This window comes from Ciconia boyciana, chromosome 2, assembly GCF_034638445.1.
Source record: "Ciconia boyciana chromosome 2, ASM3463844v1, whole genome shotgun sequence".
NCBI lineage: Eukaryota > Metazoa > Chordata > Aves > Ciconiiformes > Ciconiidae > Ciconia > Ciconia boyciana.
This window is the reverse complement of record NC_132935.1, coordinates 21,259,002-21,279,911: the sequence shown is the minus strand read 5'-3', so window position 1 is coordinate 21,279,911 and position 20,910 is coordinate 21,259,002. Positions and strand designations below refer to the sequence as shown.

At 42.5% G+C, this 20,910-nt stretch overlaps 2 protein-coding genes across 8 annotated transcripts in view; one reads left to right on the top strand and one right to left on the bottom strand.

Moving 5' to 3' along the window:
- The window catches only part of OXR1 (oxidation resistance 1), a 355,322-nt gene that overhangs the window by 146,154 nt on the left and 188,258 nt on the right, over positions 1-20,910 (top strand). The window lies entirely within an intron of this gene.
- Positions 1,692-9,588, bottom strand: LOC140648672 (uncharacterized). Its single transcript, XM_072855031.1, has 2 exons — positions 8,545-9,588; positions 1,692-5,830 (listed from the first exon to the last, which is right to left on the bottom strand). The coding sequence occupies exons 1-2, from the start codon at positions 9,586-9,588 to the stop codon at positions 5,729-5,731; spliced, it is 1,146 nt and encodes a 381-aa protein (XP_072711132.1). The 3' UTR covers positions 1,692-5,728.

The window sequence follows — 20,910 nt, the reverse complement described above, 5'->3', positions numbered from 1 at the left end:
AGAGCAGGTACCACTTGGTGAACAAACCAGGCTCTTTTGTGCGGGAGAGTATGGAGACACTCTAAATGTCAGGTGAATGTGCTGGGCAAAATATGGGAAGCTTCTCAGATAACACATACGGATTGTTAACCAGAGATCAGTTGTTCTTGAAGAACATGGGAGTTAAGAGGAGGGCAGCATAGAGGGGGACTCTCCTGGGGGCTGTGTGACAGCAACATGCATACATTATCTATGAAGCAAAGAATTTCCTCAGTATAAGCACCCTTTATTCAGATTGTTTTTTGCCATCATTTTACATAAAGGCCAGTTTGTATTGATGCTGTGGATAATGAGAGTCACCAGGCTTGGCGACACCTTTCTAATTTATTTTCCCTGTCTCTAGTATAGGCAGATGTATAGCAGTAATGCATAGCAATGCTTGATCGTGCAAAATGATGGTGCTTATGGTCTGGTGGCAACAACTGAGCACAAATCCAGCGCCACTGGGGAGGCACTGTGTTGGAGGGGAGAAAGGACAGGCTGCTCGTGGGGAGGACAGCATGGTAGCCATTCCCATGTGAGCAGGGCGGGCAGGGCTGGTGATGGTAGCCAGCGTGACCCCCGAGTCCAGCGGTCACCCCACAAGCTGATGGCGGTGGGGCAGGTCTGAGGGCAGGCTGGGAGGTTGGCTTGCAGGTCAGGGTCTGGATCAGTGGGTGCAAAGGCAGGCACAGGCATGGCAGCTGTGTCACTGCAACATTGCTCACCACTGCTGGATTTCCCTCCGATACATTATTCCAAAGTTCAATTTCTCCTGCTGTCAGGAAATTTCATCTTTTTAAGGTTATGTTCATCTAAGCTCTGTTTACAGCTATTGAATCTTATGCCTTTGTTTGCAAGACTGGAAAGTAATTTTCCTCCAAGCGTTTTCCATAGGTAATCATACAAATTCAGTGACAATTCACCTTTCATCCTTCCCTTATGAGCTGAGTAGATTGAACTTCTTTAATTTAGCATTGTAAGGCTTATTTTTCAGCCACAGGGTTACTTTTTTTCTCCTTCGAAGTTTTCAGGAAGTAAGTGGAAATAATAAACTTTATAATCAGAAATGTCATTCTAATCTGGTAGTGTTTTAATTCAATCATATATGAAAAGAGAAAGATTTAACTTTTTTTACCCCAGCGTTGGACCCAGACCGTTATGAGAAGGCAGGCATGGCTTTAGATAACCAAGTCTGTCTTTGAGCTGTTTCTTTCCAAGTCAAGATCTTTCATCCTTACTTCGAAACACGTTATCTTGGAGAACAAAAAAAGAACACTGAAGTGACAAAAGCTTTTTCAAAAAAACATGTTGACTGGCATTGATTAGTTTTCTTGCGTCTAATTATTGACAAGTCACGATGATGACAATAGTGAAAAAAAACCTTAGAGGCCTTGAATTTTTCTGTGGGTGGTAAGGATACCTTTAGATAACAGTAAATACTATCACATTTTAATGAGGAGAAAAGATTTTGAACTAGCTTTTGAATGTAAATATACAGATTTACAGTGAGTTTTAAAGTGTGCGTGGGAGAGAGAGGGGGGCCTTTTACCCTGTGTCTCTCTAAAGCAATGTTTTGTGTTGCTACATTGATCGTTGGAGAAAAATACTGGATTGGGCCTGATTCAATATGCTCATTCCTTTATTAGAATTACTGTACAAAAAAAAGATGAGTTGGTAACTTTGACAGAATTACACAATAAAATCTACTATAAACAAGGAATCAGGTTTTCTTAATGCACTTGATGCCATTCAATGATATATCTTCCCAGATTCTATTTGCAGAGTGGTTGTTGGGCACACATGCTGCCACGTGGATTGAGAGCTGTCTCGCAGGCTGTCAGCAGAAAAGGCTGATCGTCTCTGCAGGGAGCTGGTGCCAAGCTGGGCGCCGCAGGGCCATTAATTCCAAACTCTTCCACCATCTGCTTTCAGGAAATAGAGAGGGGAACGTCACTGACCTTCGGGGTGTTTTTGCCTGTGGCTATTAGACAATCTTCGATAGTACTGAGCCCTGGCTCTGAGCTCTGCCTGCAGTCCCTTTTCCTCACTCCAGCTCCTGCAGTGAGCCCAAAAGAGCCTGACCCGTTAGAAACTTTGTAACACATTTCTTCTGAGTATTAGAAAACTAGTTAGAAAATTACAGAAATGGGAAATCAACCTTTTTCTACCCAGTGAGTAAGGATTCAAAAACAAATCAAAGAATCGAACTGGACATTTTTTAAAACGAGTGAGCACATATCCCAGCTGCCCAGCGACTCCTGCAGACTCGGGTGGTATTGCTTCCGTTGCTGTGTTGGCATGTCTTGCTCCTGGTTGGGAGGCGTAGGTCTGCGCTAGCTACAAAATCACATGGAGCTACAAAATGATGAGGAACCCTGCCTGCTTGTGCAGAAACCCCTTTGTCTCAGCAGCACTTCTTCCCTGTGTGTGGCACTGGGCTGGAGCAGTCGTCCTGCTTGCTTTGTGTCCCAAGGAGCGATGACAGTCTCTGCTAGCTCAGGCGTCTGATACTGTTACATCAGAGCCTGGTTTCTGTAGTCTGAGAGGCTGCAGACTGGGAGGAATAGCTAAAGCACTGGCACAAGAAATGATGTGGGATAAACCTTAAGCTGCAAATTGGGAGGATTTGCAACTCGCAGGTTTGCAGTTTCATGAGAGTTTTTTTTTAAACCCCCAATATCCTTGCTAGAGGGCTGATCTGCTTCGAGATGTGGGTGGCCAACCATTTCTGCCTTCTGCCCAGATCTCGGCCATGCAAGTGAATTGTGATGAAAATAAAATAGCTGCATTACGTAAACCTGAATGCCCTTCCAGCTGGAGAAGAGGATGAAGCTTAATAGTATCGTTGTGGTCCCAATGCCCTTTTTTTATTGGACACAGAAGACTGTCAGCGTGGGGAATGAAATGCATTTGAGACTCGCGCACATCTGCACTGGCCTCTCGCACTTGTAGGATTTATTTTTGACTTCTTCCATTGTGCTTGGAGTGCTTAAAGTGTCATTTGCAAAATTAATCCTTGAAATGGAGGAAGAATACTCATTGCATTTGCAGAAATGGAGTAGGGACTAAAAGCCTCATTCAGCGAATATTGCAGATGTCATATTGTGCTAAAAAAATTGGCAAAAATGTTAAGAATGGTTTTAGTCTAATTTTAAAGCCACATAAAAATTAATGGCCAATGGACATCTGAAACCTTTGAATATTTTGAAAACAAGAACAGCCTTGAATTGTCTATAGTCAATTTGAATAGTAAAATAGTTTTTAATAGAAGTATAATAAAGAATATTTTATGAACTTTTAAATTAAGTTTTGTTCTTTTAAATGAGAGATTATGCAAGTAGCAGTCATGTTTGAATAGCATTTGGTATTGCTATTTTTGGTAGCATTTTGGTCATGTTTGGTAGCATTTCCACTTGAAAAGCAGAAGAAAAGAAAAATCTGTCTGTATTGAAAGTAAATTTTGATGGAAAGTTTAGAAACTTCTCAACAAAAATCTTTGGGTTTTTTCATGAAAAAAAAAATTGGGGGATTTTTAGGGACATTCTAAAAAAATATTTAAATCTGTGAGAATTTTTTCTGAAAAACATATTTTTTTTCATTCTCAGGTGATGTAAATTTGCTGTTGATGGTTTAGGGAACTGTTCTGTGGAGATATTTTGTTAGCACTGATAGCTAAATAAGACCCAAGCAAGTAGTGGCAAAAGTTAAAGCCAAACATCTTCCTGAATGATTTATAACTTTATATATTTATTTCCTTTCTTTAAGTCAGATTTTTATTACGTCACATAATGTTCAGCATCCAAATAGTGACTGTCCCACCATAACATTTCTATTTGAAACTGGAAACATATTGTTACTAAAATACATTATCTCTGCTAGAGTCTGCCATTAAATTGTGCATTGGAAATAGTTCAGTATTTGCTGTACAATAATATTATGGAAGGGAAGTAATCAGACAGCATCCTTTTTTAGCAGCCTAGCAAGTTATTAGCCTTAGAGTACGTGTCTCTGTGTAAAACAATAGTTTAGTGTGGGATTTTTCTGTGGTCTTCTGTGAGAAGTGTAACGAATAGCAAAGAAGTCACTTGCTGCATCAGTCTTTTAACTAACTAGAAGAAAAAGCGCTTTTTGCACATCACACATTTATGAGTCTGACATGAAAATACTAAGAAAAGGAACTCCCTTTAAGTCTTCTTTGAGCACTTTTGTCCTCAGAGTAAATGTGTGCAAATAAAATTATTGCAACATCTTACTAGTTTCTGATTCTCCTGCCTTCTCCCAGAGGCAGACTTGCTGGGGCTGGGGCATCTGCTGCTGCTCTGCAGAAGGACAGAACTAATCATTATATTGGCATTCAGTCTCTCCCTTGTGTAATCCTTGTCCCTTCCTGTCTTTCCACATTCCTTCTGTAAATATTAATGTGTTGTCTTGTTTGAATTTTAAGACTGATTTTTTTCCCTTAAGACTAATTTTCTGTAATTATTTATGCTACTACCTATTTCTGAAATACTTGCTTAAAAGCTATAAACTCAGTTTGCGGATATAAAACAAAACACTTTTTCTTCCTTGGCAGCGCAGACTAAGGAAAGCTAGAAATGGTTGTTTATTAAAATATTCAAACTTCTTTAGAATTCTGACAGCAATTCCTCTCTGTTCAGACAAATATTTGTTCCTCCTGTGAGGGTGGCTCTCAGTGCAATCTGATAGACTGGGTACTCATGCCAGTCTCACTTCATCAGTGATTTAAAAAGCAACAACAGTGAATATTTTGGGCAAGATCATCTTGCAAATGAGAAAGAACCTGGAAAATATCTGGAAACTTCTACTGTTGTGGTACGCTCTTATGAACACTTTCAGAGAGCTGGGCATCGTCACTTCTCTCCTTTCATTCCTCACCGCAGGCAAAAGACTTCCACCCCACAAATCTCCCTTTGGCGCACTGAGAAGCGAAATACTCCAGCAGCAGCAGCACCCAAACCTTGTTTTAGGCATTTAGTTTCTTCCTTCCCTGCTGGACACTGCCACAGAGAAAGCAGGGGTCCTTTTCCCAGCTTCTCTTCCTCTTCTTTTTCCTCCTCCTCGTCAACTCTTAAGGTTGCATAGCACTCAGGCTGTGTGTGCAAGATCTAGTGATGTTTTAGTATTTATTTATCTTATTTCGGTCTTTCTGAGCTGTCTGGAGGTGGATGATGTAAGAACTCTTGCATCCTTAGTTAAGATACTGATAATTTGGAGCAGATGCAGCACTGCCATAATTCTTACCAGGGAATCTCAGATGTCTGCTTCTCTCAAGAGGCAGATGTCTACTTTTGCCTAAAATAATGCATGATCCCTAGAAGAGATTATACAGTAATCAAACTGAATATTCATATTTTCTTTTGTTTTTACAGTACCCTTAGGGATAAAATAGGTTGTAGATTACATTAGCTGTTTTTCTGGGTTTTGGGTGTATTTTGGTGTGGGTTTTTTTTCCTGTGTTGTACTAAAAATCTCTAGGCTGTTATTAGTAAGGCACTATTTTCTGAGTGAAAAAATAAATACCACTTGACAGTTCAGAAGCTAGCAGAATATGCTTTTAAACAGAAGGAGCCATTACTCCGGTAATGGGTGATGGCAGACTGGATGATCCTGACATAGCGTGCCCGACTTTCACATGCCAAGTGTTGGTCCAGCTGTCATGGTTTCTTCTGTCCGTGATGGCTGTGGTCTAGCAACAGCAACATGAGCATGAAACCCTTGTATTCAGGAGGCTCATGTGTCTTCTGCCTTCATGGTGTTTAAATGGTTGCCAGGGAAAACAAAGGAAGGCCTGTTTGGAGAGGAAGAGAGTTAGACACAAACTGGTTCCCAGTCCATTCTGCATGTGAATAGTGTGACACTGCAGCAACAAGAGCATGAATGGGAAATTTGTTTATTTTTAGCTATGTTACAGCGGTTTCCCATTTGTTCATTATTCTGAATGTAAGCTTGATAGCTGCAGGCTTCTGTGTCTGCGTGGGCAGTAGGAATGCACGTAGAAAGAAAATGTACATTAGGAGCAGAGCTGTAGAGGTTTTTAGCAAGAATGGGCTAACCTAGAGAAACTTACTTCCATGCACTGATTATATATTTGCTTGAATCTTTCCATTATTAGCCCTAATAGGGTCATTTCTGTTTGGGATGACGACAGTTGTCACCTTAGTAACTCCTTCCAATTTACACTGCTGCTCTGAGCAATTTTCTGTTGTGCTGAGGAATAAATCTCCCTATGCATCAAGTGCACTGGAAATTCAGTAAGAAACAGTTATTTCATGTTCCTTCCATCTGTTGTGCTTTTCAAACCTGTACTACATGGGAGGAATGTGGAAAGCACAAATTATAGGTCCTGTGATTCCTGGCAAAACTATTAGCAAAAATATTCCTGCATTAGGGGTGGATATTTCTGAAACTGCTACTGCTGTGGCTACTTCTCATCAGGAAAAGTTTCTTTTTGCTCAAGAGTCCAATATAAGAAAAGAATATATATGAACTTGAAATGAGTGGTGTGATAGAAATCTATTCAAAGGACATTTGCAACTAGATCTCCTACTTCTTTGGACTAGTTGGATTTCTGAGATGTGCAAAACAGGATACTTGAGCAATACTTTGCTCTTGAAGCCAGTGGCTGAACCTCTGCTGCTGGGCTTGGGTTTCTTTTTTTTTTTTTTTCTTCTTGTCACTGGTTCTTTATGTTGGCCAAGGACACTTTGTCCAGCTTTTATAGATGAAGTCTCAGATTTGGGTTAAGTCTAACAGCTTTTTACCCTTTGTAATTAAACTGGTTTTATGTACTGCATCATATGGTAGGCTGTGACACAAGGCTGTAACCAGCAAGAATGTGGGGTTTTTTCCCTTGGGGAAGCCCTTCGAACATGAAATGCTTGTAGGAGACACATGGTAACCAGCTCTGCACAGCATCACAGCCTCCCCTGTTCTCCAGGGACATGTTGGTTGGGCAAGCCAATGAGTTACATCTGAAATGTGGAGTTTTTTAGGAGGAGAGATGCTGCATTAGTGCAATAAAATGCATGAATCACCAGTGTTGGAGGGGATGAGAGGGGAGGGCAGCAATAGAGGTTAGTTTCATATACCTCAAATCTGACAGATTTATGTAGCACAGACATATGGTCTGGATATAGATCCCAAGATGGAAAAGAGTCCACATCCACTGCTCGACGGTGAAATGTGAAAATACAGCCTGCATTTCTAGAGCATCGCTCTTAACTGTTGCCTGGGCCACATGGAAATTGTCAGAACAGCTACAGCCTTTTAACTAACAGCCTCTGAAGGAAGGTCTACATATGTTTGTTTCTAAATTAATATGGTTTAAAAGAAGACCAAGAATCTGCTATGGTGCATGCAAATAAAGAGGTGCTTATGTCGATGTCTATATGCTTCTAGCCACACAGGTTCCACGCCGACACAGATCTAGGATTTCCAAGTTGAGCTTTCCGAACAATGGCAATTTCATTTTGCAGTGTGTTTCTGCTCTGTGCTGGAATAGATCCAAAACCTTCAAAGCAGCATCACAAATTTAAATTGTGTGAAAGTATCTGTTTTCAGATTGGAAAGATTAATTTTTTTATTTGGCATCTCCCTTTGGAAGTGACAAAAACGTACCATGAACTACAGAAACCTTTCCACTGAAATCGATACATCCCTGTGAAACATTTCAGCCTTGTTGAAACAGCATAATTCTGTGGAAGAAAAAAAAAAACAAAACCCACCCAAAACATTTTGTCAAGTTTTGACAAGATCTAGTCTTTTTTCAGAGCAGTCTCAGAGTAAATGGATTAATTCAAGCTGTTTGCTTCTCTTTTTTTCTTAATAGGACTATTTTGCCATAAAGATATTTTTTAGAAGATATACCACAGCCTTCTGACACAAGTGTGCATCTAGCACTGCCTGCTAGGTGATATAAAAAATGACAGGCCTGGAACCAAATGTCTCATCGAAAACTAACATGAACAAAAATGTCAGTCAGGCTTACAAGTGATAGCTAGAAAAGCTAAAGGTCACCCTAGGTGCCCTTATAATTTGTTTTTTTTTTCTAATTTGGCAATGGATGCTAGCAAAGTCCATTTCCTCATATTCCTCAGACTCCAGACCTATGTATGAAAGAACAAATTGACAAAATGGTGCTTAGTGCAAATGCATGCTAGGAAGCGATACATATCTCTTAGGTAGAGGTGCTAGTGCTGACCAGCCTCCGGCCCAGCGGTTTGGCACATGAAGAGTGGCAAGCAGGCTCACTTTCAAAGATGAAGAGCAGACAGGAAAAATAATCACCTGAGATGATGCTGTTAGTCCCTCCCACTGCAGAGGATTTTTGTCTTACATGCTTATGAAGTTTGCATCAAATTTTGAATGCCCTCATAATCTGGAAATGTGGTTTTGTGAGTAATTATGTCAACTTTGATCTGCAGTAAGTAAAGCCTGTATTTCGTATTGACCAAGCAGAAGGTGTTTTTAGGACTTTCAAAATCAATGGGAATAATATGTTACCTGACATAAGATTGCAGGTACTTGATATAATGAAAGGCCAACGATGCTATTCCTATCCGACATGCCCGTGAGGTTTCCCGCATGAGACAGCCGTCGCCTGCCTTTGCTCGTGAGCTCCCGGAAGACTGCGCCGAACTCTTCAGCAAGCGTGGGCAGCAGCAAGGATGAGGTGAAACAGCTCTTGAGACTGAGGAACACCGCTGGAGAACGGCAGTGCCTGCAGCAGGACGGCGGCCTGGCCCGGCCCCGCGCCCGGCCCCGCGGGGGAGGCCGGGGCCGGCCGGCAGGGGGCAGCCCCGCACCGCTGCGCCTCCCCGCCGGCGGGCAGCCAGCCCCGCCGCCCCGCTGCCGTCCCGGCGCCCGCCCCGCTGCCGTCCCGCCGCCCGCCGCGCCTCGGCCTTGCCGCGGCAGGGCGCGGGGGGCTGGGAGAGTGTTTCTGCCCCGGCTGCAGTGACGGACTGGCGCTCTGTTTCCCTTCCCTCTTCTTCCGGCTGCACGAACCGCCGCGGGAGCCGCGCGTAGCTCTGCTCCAGAATCCCGGCAGCATAAACTACTGTCCTCCTCCTCCTCGGCGATGCGGTGCCGCTGCTGGCTGAGCCGCGCTGCAGGCTGGGATGGCGGGCGCGCACCCAGCGAGAGAAGGGCGCTGGTGTGGAGGCAGGGGCGGGATCCTTTCACTGGGCTGTGGGACCCTTTGCAGGGAAGCAGCACATAAATAGTTCCTCTGGGCAGGAGCTGTGATGCGCTGCGGACCACAGCCTGAGCCGAGCCCTGCCCTCGCTGCTGTCCCCCCGGCCACCGGATTGCTGGCCTGGGGGTAACGGGTACCCCACTCTGCCCCAGCTCAGCCGAGCGGCTCTGGTAGTGCCGGGGGGCACAAGGATGGCACAGACAGGAGACTGGCCTGGGCTGTTCTGCTCTTGACTTTTTACCTCTGGAGGTGACTGGGCTGTCTATGAGTTTGCATAAATGCTGGGCAGACGTGGGGCAAAAAAATCCGCCTTGAATTGGAAAAAAATGTTGGTACTTTTGGATAGGTAGCATGGATATCACAAAGGAATGTTTAATTATCACAGGCCTCTTGATAAGAAATGGTATGTCCAGAGGTTGCAATTAATTGAGTTTATTTGTAATTGTGTGAAAATTTTGCACATTCTCTTTTCTTAAAGTGCAAATATGTTCATTTACTGAAACTGTTCTGTATATAGAAGGTGAATAACTTTTTATGAAAGTTGAAGTAGACTATTATGTATGCCTAGGGAGGTGGCAGATATCCCGTCCCTGGAAGCATTCAAAGTCAGGTTGGATGGGGCTCTGAGCAACCTGCTCTAGTTGAAGATGTCCCTGCTCATGGCAGGGGGGTCTGGACTAGATGACCTTTAAAGGTCCCTTCCAACCCAAACGATTCTGTGATTCTGTTGCCTTACTCCTAGCTTGTATGCGTGTGGAAAAGTATCTGTACCTGCAGTAGACTTTGAGAGCTTAATGAAAGATGAGTAACCTGGAAGGATCATCAGATTCTTTGACTTGGGAGGGACTTGCAGAGGGCAGCTCCTCCTGTGAAACAGCAGTATTTTTAATAAACCTCACAAAGCAGACAGGACTTGTATTTCAACCATCCAAACCCACACAGTGAAATGTTACAGCCCTCCAAAGCTCTGCTCTCTGAAGAGCTCCTGGTTTTAATAACAACTGTCCAAGATGTGTTTGCTCCTCCTGGCCTGGACAGAAAATAGAACATTAGTAACACAAAAATGTTTCCCCTTCTCCTCCTGAGGTACTGTTTTTCCCATTCCTCCCTCCAAACCCCCACTCTGTGTCATGGACATCCTGTAAGGCTTTCCTTTTCTCTGCAAAATGCAGCTTTTTGCCCAGAGAGAAGCTATAAGGGCCCCTTTTCAGTAAAATCTCTGTACAATTTAGGTGCTGTGGGTGTGCAGGCCTGTGTTTGTAACTCCTGACAGTTTTCTGTTTCACGGACCTCTCTGAAGGTCTTTGGACGCATCTAAAGTCTCCAAGTAACTTAGAGAAGATGTAAATTTACATGATTTTACAATTCTTCCTTAAAGTTGTAAATAAGATTCAAAAAAACAGGTTTTCATGTGTCTTAAACCAAGCACCGTGCATTGGGTGTCGGTGCCCAGGCGCTGGAAATGGGGGCTGCGGGGGTGGCCTCTGTGAGGAGAGGCCGGGGCTGCCCCATGCCAGACACAGCCGGTTCCAGCCGGTTTCAATGGACCCACCGCAGGGCAGAGCTGAGCCTGTCAGCCAAGGTGGTGGTGCCTCTGTGATAACGTATTTAAGAAGGGGCAAAAAATGCTGGAGGAGGTGGAAGAGTCACGAGTGAAGTTGAGCCTGGGAAGGAAGAGGAGGGGTTGGGGAAGATGTTTTTAGTTTTGTTTTTATTTCTCACTATCCTACTTTGTTATTAATTGGCAATAAAGTGAAATTAATTTCCCCAAGTCGAGTCCGTTTTGCCCATGACGGTAATTGGTGAGCGATCTTCCTGTCCTTATCTTGACCCATGAGCTTTTTCATCTTATTTTCTCCCCCTGTCCTGCTGAGGAGGGAGAGTGAGTGCGGCTGGGTGGGCACCTTGCAGCCAGCCAAGGTCAACCCACCACACACAAACATTACTTTACTGCAGGTGCCATTAAGAAGACCAGATTTGAAAACAAAGTTTCTGGAAGGGATCTCTGAGATTTAAAAAATAAATCAAAACCCCATGTCTAGCATCACTTTTTGTATCTAGAATCAGCACTTAGACTTTAACCCTTGTTTGTATAGAAAGCATTAAATAAGTTTAATTTTCAGAATGAAGAAAAAAAAAGTAACAAAACCACTGTGTTCTTCATGGTGCTTGTTCTGTTTATTTTGATAATCCACTTAGGGCCAGCTTTAGAAACTTTTTCATGACTTTGGCTCATTGGTTGTAAGTAAACTGCTATGTTTCATGGTCCATTGGTTAACTTGCCTCAAGAACTGATAAATACAGCACTAAAACCTGGCCCCATGTCCAATGCAAATACAACTTGTCAGGCCAGTGCATCGGAGCTGATCTTCATATCAAGCAATGAGAACACACAGTCACTTTGGACAAACAATATTCCTATGCGGTTGGTTTGACTTGATGTAAAATATTTGCTTTAATGAGACACAGACTCTAATGTATCTTATACTTCCAGCTTTATATGAAGAGAAGTTGTGAGAAATTTCTCAGTTACTAATATTGTATTGTTGCTTTGTTTTCTCTGGCTTTAGTGTTCAGAAATAGTTTCCCATGCACCCCTTGCAGGAACCTAAATAATGATTTAGTGACTGGGATGAATAAAATAAGTATCTATCCGCTCTGGTTACTTAACTGAGCATTTAGAAGAAATTACGCTGTTTAGAAAATTGCATGTAACATCAAAGTCAGGATTTATTTCCACAAAATGCTATTACATTCCAGGCATCAAACTGAAAAAAGAGCATCCGTTGTCCTCCATGTGTGTGGTGTTTTTTTCCCTGCATGTGATCTATTTACAATCAGTGGAGGCATTAGGAAAACGGGTATATATGAACATCAGCATATAGATGCACAGATTATATGTATGCATATTAGCTCTAGTCTGTTAATTTTATTAAAGGAGTTCTTGCTTTGTTTCATTATGGCTGTTTTCCTTTCCTGTCTAACTTCCTCTACCCTCCTTCCCTCTCCCAGAAAGCTAAGTTTTGACTCAGGGTTGCATTCTGGAAAAGGAAAATCCATGGAATATATTACACTGAAAATCAAGAATAATACAAACAATATCATAAGCTATTTATTCAGATACAGATGTTTGATCTTCTTACATCTCCTAATTTTAATTTTGTTGCCATTTGAGGAAAGTTCTGATTTATGAGCATTACTAACAAAAGCAACGTAATCCCCAATGCACAGCATCTGCTCATATGAGCTCTGTGCCCGAATCCAGAGAATTGCACAGTGCTTGGCACACAGAGTTACATTCATTCCCATGACACGTTTTTGGGACCTCACCCTGTTGTTAAATATCCCTTGGCTCCCCCCTCATCAATAGAGAGAAAATCACCCTCAATCAAGTAAAGTCAAATTAATCAGTAGGCAAGTCCTGTGACTATCTCTTCTTCCATTTCCCAACATTTAAACAAATTCACAGAGGCTGAGCTATATACTGATATGCTTTATAGAATATAAAAATATACATACATGACTTGATAACAAAACCCAGTTATCATCTCAGGAAGGATGTGAATTCCTGAAGTAAAGACTTGGTGCTTGGGCAGTGGAAAACAATATGCTTTTTACAGGGAATGAGGGGCTCTCCAACATATGTTTGCTGCAGGAATATATTAATTTGTACCCTTTTAAGATGTTGAGGTGAAGAAGGAAAGAAAATTACTTTAATAACAGCCTGACCCAAATTTTCCTATGATTCCTGAAGCGAAAGGAATTCTTTATCTGAATCTATTTCTAAACAGAAATTAAGATCATTTTCCCTAAGTGACTTAAACTCGTTTCTAATCCCCTAACAACCTTAATCAACAAATTTAAAATGTTGTTAATAATCTATTTAAGGCTTATTACTTTGATCTTATTGCCACTAATCCAGTAGCACAATTCTTAGTGAAATCAGGGCAAAATAACTTTGTTCACATACCATCACATAAGAGCACGCAAACAATATGAAAATGTGTTGCAGGGAATATGTATCTGTTGTGTTGTTACATGGTATTGAATTTTTTTACACAGGAGGCCATTTAATGCTACCTTGAAATTCATCAGAAGAGTCCGTGCTGCAGCAGCATCTTTGAAAGGATACCCAGCCTAGAAGGTGCCCACTGGGGCCCTTCTGCATGCCCTGACCCAGATTTCGAGGAGCTGTAGGTCCCCCAGGCCATGCTGTCCTGTGCAAGAGCCTCTGAGCATTCGTGCCTTTCTGCAGCCACTCTTCTGAGACTGCCCTGGCAATCTGTAACTTGTGCTCCGGGTTGGGAAGGGTGAGAGGGAGTGTTAGCTGCAGCGGGGGGAAGGCAAACGCACTGTGGTGCCGTCATACTGTCAGCAGCACTAGGCAGCCCTCACCCCCGCAGAGATGCAGCCGCTGTCTAACAGGGCTTGCCATCCTCAGCCTTCTTCAGGAAGTGTGAACTTGTTTCTCTTGAACCTCTTCATGGTCACGCCATCCTTGGTGGCCGCTTTGGTCAGAGGGCTCCCACTTGGTCAGAAGTGGCTGGTGCTGGTGCTATCCCTGCAGATCTCTGCTGAGGACTGTTGGTGATACCCTCTTCTCTTGGGGATGCTATCAATAGGCAGAAGAGCACAGGTGAAGCTTCCCATGCCAAAATTGCCCCCTTCCCAGCAGATGCAAGCAGCTGTCATGCCTGATCTGGCATGATGCTGTGTTACGTATGTAAGAAAGAGCGGTGTGCTTTGCTAGTGTCGGTGACTTCTATTATGGTATGCAAAGTAAGAACACCAGGGAACACAGCATGATCATGCAAGCTAAGCTGTCTGGTTACACTTCAACAGACTTGAAGTGATTTATACAGCGGTATTATGGTTCTTACAGCTTCTTGGTGGCAGCAGCCTGAAAAGCCCTCTTTTCTTGTTTTCCTTGGGCTGTTCTGAGCAGGTCCCAGAGGCCACCACAAAAGTTAGACATTGGATGGTGAAAGAATTAGGTCTCGGTGACACTTGGGGAGACACAGCAACAGGTTGACAATGATGCGAAACTGATGGGCTGTCCGCTTCCAAGGTCTTCCTGACATATGTTGGAGCTTTGTACTGTTGTACTTTCCCTAGCAGCTAAGTATGATTCATGCAAACTCATCTGCAATAACAAGTCCCTGATAGATTCTGTGCACTCCTCAGTACTCCTGCCCTTTAGAAATGAATGGGTTGTTATTTCAATTTACAGTGGTCTCAGTATATTTCTCAGTTATTCCTCTTTTATTCTGGGTTTGTTTGGTTGTACTTTTTGCATACTTGTTTTAAAAGGATGGGAATGAAACCACAATGTAGCTCTATATTTCTTGTTCCCTCCTGCCCCCCCTCCAAAGATCAAAGGGGAATGAATCTGAAGTTCCTAAGTCCCTTAATAGTAACAGAATTAAATTCTCAGTGTGACTGCAATTTTAGGCTGAGACTAAATGTTCAGAAAAGTATTTGTAGAAAGCTTTTGTGTTGCTGAGGTGTTGATTAAAGTTTTATTTCTTTTCATTTGTGTTGTTAAAATGACAGTTCTGACCTCTTAATATCTTACATCTTCCAGATCTTTTACCTGGGGACCTAGTGGTTCCCTTGCTGAGTTCATCTGGGCGTTTTTAACCTAATTAGTTCCCTGATAGCAGAGGTGCCTCAGGCACTGGTAGTGTCTTGCTCATTCCTGTTGTCTATTTACCTTTTCAGTTTTCCTTTTAGTGTCTTGAACAGGAAGATTTCAATTAAGTAATATCAAGCCTAAAAGTGAAGAACTTTTATGAAAGAAACAGGAACTTGGTCTAAATCGTCTAATATTCTTTTGTCTAGTGGCCAAAGTCTGAGGTTCCTTTCCATGAAGACAGATAATGGAAGGAAGAGAGGACCTTTTTTGCATGCAAGACATGTTCTGTATATCTTGCTTTTCTCTAAAACCTGTGGATGATCTTTTAAAGGCTGATTCTGTCAATTCATATATCATGTTGCATCTCTTTTCAAGATCTGAGGAACTGGCACTTCTCAAATGGCCAAGAGCATAAACTGACCCCAGAGATGCCTGGATGGGAGCATTGTCCATGCAGCAAAATGGAGCCCGTCCTAGGGTTCCAGCTCCTTTTTCATCTTGTATTGAAATACAGGGCAATGTGTCCTTCCTACATGTGAACAGAGCTATTTAACTGGCTCTTGTCCAGAAGTGCTCAGTTTGTTTGAAAATTAATTTTTTAAACTCACGTCTGGATCATGTATTCCTTTTGGGTAGAGTAGTGGGAAAGTCTGGCAGTGAACCTACAGAGTTCGCTGAGCCCTGCACTACAGTTTTTAACCTTTCTTTGCAAACTTGACACTATGATAGCTGCTTCTAGATTGAGTGGCGCCTGTGTTCCTTTCCTGAGCTCTTCATTGTCCCAAATGAGGACCCAAGACATTCCACTATTCCTTTCACCCACATTGCTTTGTCTCCTCAAATAACCAAGGTCTGGGTGAGGTTATTGCTATATGGCTCTGTCTCCAACTAGAGAGCACCATGGAGCTTCGAAGCTCTCCTGCTTAGATGTAGTGTCAGGCTGTGTGTTAAGTTAGACTTCAAAACAAAACAGATGCATGTTTCTTAGTGGCCGCAGAAGGGAAAGATGGTGATGGAACTACTCCTTAGAGTTCACTAAAGATTTTGTCTGGTTTGTAGTGTGTTGATGGCTTGTCATATGTCTCTCTGGGGGTTGTTATTTCCCTTTGTTATGCCCAGAAACACTGGGAAAAAGGAACAATAAATAAGATGGCCGTCTGTCAATCTACCTATACTTGGAAAATGAACAATTTGGACAACCATTTAGCAGCTGAAGGGAAAGCACTATACTGTATCCTGGAAAGGGCAAATCGTGTTCCATGGTGACATGCTCTTTCAAGCAGAAAATGTAAGCCTTTGGGCACTCTTACACTGTGTAAGTTCAGCTGTAGTAGTTTGTTAACCAGCAGACAGATCCACCCTAGGTTGCTGCTTGAGCACTGCAGAAGACTCCAGAATGCATAATTGTTACCAGTGCTGGAACTCAGTGTCTTAATAATGATTTTTACTGTGTAACTCAAAGTTAACATTTTTATTTCAAATGATGCTTTCCAAAGGCGGCTTTATGTTCAAAGTACTTAATTCATTTGTATTCTTATAATTCATCATGCTTTGAATAAGGAATACCCTAAAGCTGTGTTTCCCCATGTATGGAAAACCACGTATGGAAGTATTATAACAAGTAAAGTGAAATTACTTTGACTTGTTTTCTTAGCTATTTCAACTACATCAACAATTCAGCAAATATACAAACCTGAAAAGTTGGTGCACTGCCAGCTTCATCTGTCTGTACTGTTATGGAAAACTTCCAAGCAGTTTTTCATGTTTGCTTTGGCAAGTGGTTACCAATGGGGATGGATGGTGGCTGTTCGTAGCAAAATTTTGGCATTAGTAGAGTTTTGTTTCTTTAATCAGTGTTTACCAGAAACAGGCAGAGAAGGGAGGCAAAGCTGCTCAGAGGTATGGTGTGGCCGCTGGACAAGGAAAGAGTAAGCAGGGACTCTTCAGTTTGTTTATATATACACATACATATATGTACATAATGTCTGTAGAGCATCTGTTAAATTTAGCTGTCAATAGATTTGAAATTGTCACCCGACACTACAGGGACACGCAGGTTCTCTTAGGGATTCTTGGCAGAATGAGGACTGACCACAGGGTTGTAGTTATAATTACAGCTTTATTATTACATAAAAATTTAATAATCAGCATAGGTTATTGCTATCTAAAATTTCTAGCAGTTAGAGTATGCTCAGTGTTACAGAGCATTCTTAGCAATTATCATAGCTTTCAGATAAACAGAATTTCTAGTAATTAGTGTAGCTTTCTTGTACTATGTCGGGTTTTTATACCTGGACCTTCTGCAGATCGGGTCAAATTCTTAATAATCAGCGTGCCGTAGAATAACCATAATCTAGACTCAGACTTTACCTAAAACAACATGAGTCACTCACTCAGTCTCGGAGGAAGCAGGCGGTGCTGGGGGTGTCCCAGACCCCCAGGATCACGGGTTTGTTGTCCTGCAGCAGTTCCGGTCTATGCCCTACTTAGGACTTGCAGCTGCTTGATTTTATAGGCAATATCTCACGTGCTGGTACGCTTCCCTGTTCCCTAACGGGTGTCACCACATCCTGGCAACAGTGCTTGGTGGGCAAATAGTCTTGTCACAGTGCTGGCAGGGGAGTTGTCTGTTTGTCATGGTTTAACCCCAGCCGGCAACCAAGCCCCTCAGCTGCTCACTCACTCCCCCCCGGTGGGATGGGGGAGAGAATCAGAAGAGTAAAAATGAGAAAACTCAGGGGTTGAGATAAAGACAATTTAATACGTAAAGTAAAAGCTGCGCACGCAAGCAAAGCAAAACAAGGAATTCATTCACTGCTTCCCATGGGCAGGGAGGTGTTCAGCCATCTCCAGGAAAGCAGGGCTCCATCACGCCTAATGGTTACTTGGGAATACAAATGCCATCACTCCAAACATCCCCCCTGTCCTTCTTCTTTCCCAGCTTCATATGCTGAGCATGATGTCGTACAGTATGCAATATCCCTTTGGTCAATCAGGGTCAGCTGTCCCAGCCGTGTCCCCTCCCAGCTTCTTGTGCACTCCCAGCCTACTCGCTGGTGGGGTGGAGTGAGGAGCAGAAGAGGCCTTGACTCTGTGTAAGCACTGCTCAGCAGCAACTAAAACATCCCTGTGTTATCAACACTGTTTTCAGCACAAACCCAAAACACAGCCCCATACTAGCTACTATGAAGAAAATTAACTCTACCCCAGCCAAAACCATCACACTGTTCTATAATGGGGGTCATCACATCCTGGTGACAACCACAGTGTTGAAAAGGGGAAGACAGAAGGGGGTGATGCGTGATCAGCACACTGACATATTACGGCTGTTTGTCTTAGAACATGGTGTTGATTATGCTAACCGTATTACTGAGGTCAGGAAGAGGGCGTACCAGACACAGAAACAGAGGAAGTTATTTTTCACCCAAACCAAAATAAATGGCCACAGGTTCCCATGGAGGCCAAAAGCATAACTAGGTTGAAAAAGGGATCAAACACTGTGGTCCAGATATAATCCCTTTGATCTATTCAGCAAGTTCCTAAGCTACCAATTTTCAGAAGGATAAATACAGAGGGATAATGTATTTGCCCTTTTTCTTATGCTCTCTCTGTAAGTTCCATTTTTTGGCTACTCTTGGGAATAGGACTGAGGAAGAGAGGCCAATGTGGCAGTTCCCATACTGTCACGGTTATGCTGGGTACGTAAACTGCAGGTGAAACAATATTTAAAACAAAAAAAAAAAGGAAAAAAAAAAGAAAAACCCACTTGTTCTGCTATTACAGACATATCTACTTAGCTGGGCTGTGCCTGTCCGCCTCTTTCTAAGGCTCTGCATGAAATTACGAAGGTCCATGTAATATTGATGAGCCTGTGCATTTATTGTGATGAGGAACACAGGATTGCTGCTGGCACTTTTTGACACCCGGATTTACACTGACTTCCTGGAGGATACAGCTGGCATTTTTGTAGCCATTATAAATGCTGTCGGAGTTTTGACTGCTCAGCTGCAAATGCTTGATCAAAAATATAAACGTAATAACAAATACCTATTTGCATGCTGTTGGATGTGTAGTATAACAAACTGCCAGTTACAGTGCTGTTCAATATTAATGTTTGGAAATACCAATTCTGTTAAAGATGTCAACGTATTTAAACATTTTGCAAGTGGACAGTCTAAATTCCACATGCTCCTCTCTCTCTCAGCAATATGTGTGCCATATGTCGCAGAGTTTGCATAATTCATGGCAGCAAGGTGTATAACTGTGCTGTTATGAAACTTGCATGAAAATCAGGATTTTTGATATTCAGGAAACTGTGGGTGTATGTGGAGTATCCAAGAGCTTTTATTCGTAGTTGCTTTGTGTTTAGTTTGCAATCAAGTAAGGCATAGATCTTGTAGAATGATTTGAGATCATTTTAAGGAGATTTACAGTAGCTGTCTGTAATATCTTTTACATCAGGATTGATAATTATTCATGTGGTTTCATAATGCTAGAAGTTACTTTTGTTCTGCATCTTGTTTCCTAAACATTTTAATGTGTTTTCTTTGAAAATTATATCCCACAGAGAGAGTAGCAAGCAGTAAAGCAGGTGTAATGTGCTCTTCTAAATGTTTGAAACTACCGGTGTTCACCGCATGCCAGGTGTCATGGGAGTTGAAGGAATTGCTGTTTTTTAGAAACTAATGCATCCAACATGAAAAAATACAAACGCATTCAATCATTTCTCTCAAAGGGGTCACAGGGGGGCTTATACATGAAATGGTCACTCAGTGCTTTTGATCAGGGGCGTATTCTTTGTAGAAAGTCTGTACAGAAGTAGCACAGAAAATTGGTGAACTTGAAGACTCTGAGCCGCGAGGTGAAGGGCGCACTGCCGAATGTGGACACCCAAATAGTATACCATGGTTCCTGTTCCTGTGTCCTCCATCCTCCTGGCCTGACTCTGTCTTCCAGTATCAGTGTCACACATGAAGGACATACCTTCCCATTCTATGTCCAGTTACTTCTTTGTTTTCTTTCCACCATTGTTATAAAGTGCTTAAATAAGACATTACAAGTCTTGGAAAACATTAGAAAGTCTGAACCCCACTTAGTAATTGAGAAATGGACTATGTGAACTCAATTGGTAGCTGAGCAGAAGGTGAAACAGAGCAGATGATAAAACAGTATTTAGGAGCTGGACACCTATTTTATTGTTCTGGATTCATCCTTCTGGACAAAGCTGATTTTACCAAGTGCATGACTGTGTGAAATCAGCACAAAGGATTAACAAGAAGGGAGACTACAGCTTGGAGACAAGGATAAATTCCCAGCTGCATTGGGAGAGTGAGCACAACGTATTTTGTCATTTAAAACTTTTAATGAGAAATTAATTCATTCTTATTCCATGGGCTCCCTGAGATATGAAACTCCCCAAAGCTCAGGACCTAATGCAGGCAGCACATTTTCTGAAGCCACATCTGCTTCATGGTCACCAGAATGTGCTGCAGGACTGCTGCCTGCCTGCCGTCAGTGCCTCGCAAAGCTTTTTATAGCCAGCCGTAGACTTGTGATGGTGAGTAGCATGTTGGTGTGAGACAGTCTGCTGATTGTAGACAGAGAAATATGCAAACTGATCTACACGTCTGTGCTTTGCGTAGACTGAAGAAGTGTCTCGGCAAACAAAACAAAGTATGAACTTCCAGCTCTGTGCAAGAAAGGCTGTGGTAAACTTCTTTTCCGCAGGAGCTGTGACTAAGAGTTGCCTGAGTGTCCGGAAGGAGGGGGGAGGAAGGAAACATCTTGTGATCTGGCAAGGTACAAAGGTTGAATTGAGGCAAAATGGGAGGAGTGCTTGACCTTGCTTCACCTCCTGGCTTATCCATAGATTTTTTTCCATGATCTCTATTCATTTAGGTTGTCTGTGCTATCGACAGTGATATAGCTCAGGAGATGGCCTGCAAAGCAGCACGCTCCCTGTCCTGTACTCTGTGTAAATGCAGTCTTCAGGACAAATGTCTGCAAATCCCACATAGCATTCATGCCTGTGATGTTGGAA